The sequence below is a fragment of the Embiotoca jacksoni genome, unplaced genomic scaffold (assembly GCF_022577435.1).
Source record: "Embiotoca jacksoni isolate LCO1_2020_lvr unplaced genomic scaffold, fEmbJac1.0.p SCAF_84, whole genome shotgun sequence".
NCBI lineage: Eukaryota > Metazoa > Chordata > Actinopteri > Embiotocidae > Embiotoca > Embiotoca jacksoni.
This window is the reverse complement of record NW_027185441.1, coordinates 898,103-900,974: the sequence shown is the minus strand read 5'-3', so window position 1 is coordinate 900,974 and position 2,872 is coordinate 898,103. Positions and strand designations below refer to the sequence as shown.

The following is a 2,872-nucleotide window of genomic DNA, read 5'->3' as shown; positions in this document are numbered from 1 at the left end:
CCCATCTGAGGCCCCAAAGATCAAATCCATCCATTATTGGATTTCATCCTGGTTCCCTGCATCAGATTTTGGGCAACAGAAAATCCTCAACATGACCATGGGCACGTTGTCATGTTGAACTTGTTGCCACGGTGACGCAGTTCAGGTTGTTTGTGTTCACTGGATTTCAAAAGACGCAGCAACAGACAGGAAACTGAAACGTGATGTCATCAGAACACCTCGCCCGGCTCGTAGCTTCATCGCCGGAGACTTTCTGAAGACTTTCAAGAGTCTCTGATGACCGTTTACAGTTTGACACCAAATCTGATGTTTCTTTGGGTCCTCAGCAGCACCGCTTTAAAAAACATGATTCTATAGTGAAATCACTGCATGGGCTCAGGAACACTCGGCTGTCAGCAGGAGTTATAAAGGTTCTGTTCTCCAAAATCTGATGTTTCTGTGCTCCAGTTTCAGGTTTCCATGGTAACATCACTAATGCTCTCGTACCAGCGGTCACGTTAACGTGGTGAACTCAGTGATGATGATGATGATGATGAAGAGACGACACTCTGAATACTTCCTGATGGAGGTTGTTGGTCCTCCTGCTCCGTGCTGCGTTCAGGAACACTCTGAATATTTCCTGATGGGAGGTTGTTGGTCCTCTTGCTCCGTGTGCAGCACCGTGTTGCATTCAGGAACACTCTGGACTTATTTATTACATTTCAACATCTGCAACGTAGAATATTTGCATTTAAACGTGTCGTCCTTTCACCCCGGATAGATTTAATTTCACTGAAGTCACGTTGGAGTTTGGAACTTTTCTTTTTACTTTGCGTAGATTTAAATCTTTAAAAGCAAACACTGGCCTCAGAGAGGAGTTTGTTTGAGCTGCAGATGAAGTGACGTTGTGTGTTGGTTCTTCAGATCACGTGGTGAAGGAGCAGGCGAACGCCAACACAGACGGCACAAAGGCAATAAGCAGCTCCAACGCAACATGATACCCAGAGAGCAGGTAAACACCTCCAGCTTCATGCTTCATACGCAGGTGAAAACGTGCAGTAAGCTCAAACAGTAAACTGTCAGGTTTCCTGTGTTTGACCTCCGACCTGTCTTTCAGGAAGAATCTTTGTTACCTCAACTTGTGACCTTTTCGTGGCAGAAACCGCTGCCTCCACATCAACAGCCATACTGGAGCAAGATGTCAATTCTGCAGCACACAAACACGCACGGATTAAAACTCCTCCCAACGACAAAGCCCGGGGAACCTGCGCTGCTCGGTCTGCGTCCGGGGAACCAATCGGACCTGAAACCCTCCTCCTGCCTTCCAAACACCCTCCACCTGGTTTCTAGAAAGCTGTCGGATGGTCGTCCAGCCGGCGTCGCTGCTGTATAGACGTTTGTCGGGTCACTGCGTCGCCGTGGTGACCCGAGATCCGGTTCCAGGTTTTAGCACTGAGTGACGTGGAGGCTCTTTTCTGCTATGGATAGAACAAAAAGCTATATTGAAAGAGAATAAACCATTTTTATTTAAAGGCCCGTGTTGGACTTTTATTTTCCTCACAAGACCGGAGGTTTGTTTCCAGTCCAGAGTTGGTTGTTCTCTAATGATCACAGAGCGTTATCCTGACTGTCGGATCATTTTGAGCTCCTAAACTACCCGTTCTGCCTCTTTAAACTACAGTCAGAAGAACCCCACTTACCACATGACACCCATAACGCCTCTTCAGACACTATCATTTTAGCTCGTGGGGATAAAAGACAAACAGCAGTCAGCTTATGTATTTTCCTCCTACTGCAGCTAACATTTTAAAACTATCGCTGGCTAACGTTGCAGGGAAACATGCAGAAGTGTGAACCGGTCGACGAACCAGCTGATGGTGCCGCTACGAGTTAAAGGTCAATGTTTTCAGTAGCCAATCAGCTTGAGTTCTTTCTACCGACTGTTTCTAAAAGAGTTCATAGCTTCAGGTCTGTAAAATGGTTCTGATCCAGAAGTGTCTTCAGCTGCAATACCAGCGAGTGCCACTAGAGGTCAGCTCCAAAAAGCCTCCGGCTCCATAGACTCCCATTCAACTTCTCTCATCAAATCCAAAGTGAATAAAATGTGTCCATCAGTTATCTCGGTGTTGTTAGCTAAAGTCACTCCTTCTTATTAGTTTTCTGGAGGTCCATCTGAAAATAATCCCTCATTCATTAGAAAAGAAGATTCAAGAAGACCTGTTTTTGGGGGGCGTGTCTGTTTGATTGACAGGCCTGTGGTGCAGTCAGGTTACAGCTATCGGTGGGCGGGACGTAGTATCGTCAGGTTTCCGATCAGATCGGTCAGATCCACCTCTGGCTCCTCCCCCAGCTCGTCCAAATATGGTCACTTCCTGCTCCAAACCGCTCCGAACTATCAAGATGGTGACGGACAGAATCTGAACTGGAGGATTCATAACGTTCACAAACCAACGATGACATCACTGATGGATGATGACATCACTGATGGTTCTGATTGGTCTCGCTATGCTTCATTGAGGATCGTTTCCAGTCGTTGAAACAATTGCAGCGTTTTGGCGTCTAAAAACCTTTTAAGTCGTTTTGGTTCCAGGGAAGTCCGTGTTTGACCCGGTCATCGGTTCTTGTGTTGGTGCGTCGTAAAACAGACCACGGAGATCATGAAGTGCGTGTGTGTACATTTTAATAAATAAACTGGAAATTCAAGGATTTTTCCAGAACACAAAACACTTGTGCAACATTCGTGCGTTACAAATCGGTGCATTCGTTTAGGCGAGTCCCGGCTGAGGTCGACGAGGTCAGCAGACGACAGCCTGCTCAAATTTAAAACCTTATCTGCTTACCGAGTGGCTAAAATTGTAAACACAGCAGAGTAAATGTCAATTTACATGTTCGA

At 46.2% G+C, this 2,872-nt stretch overlaps 1 protein-coding gene across 3 annotated transcripts in view; it reads left to right on the top strand.

Annotated features, from left to right (window-relative positions):
* Positions 1-1,511, top strand: part of csnk2a2a (casein kinase 2, alpha prime polypeptide a) — a 9,046-nt gene extending 7,535 nt beyond the window's left edge. For 2 of the 3 annotated variants that reach the window (XM_069139621.1, XM_069139618.1), the window contains 2 exons: positions 904-991; positions 1,097-1,511. In XM_069139621.1, the coding sequence (XP_068995722.1) occupies positions 904-977 (74 nt within the window). In that variant the 3' untranslated portion in view covers positions 978-991; positions 1,097-1,511. The remainder of the gene's footprint in view (positions 1-903; positions 992-1,096) is intronic. The other variant, XM_069139620.1, reaches the window with a different exon arrangement.
* Positions 1,512-2,872: the final 1,361 nt, after the last annotated feature.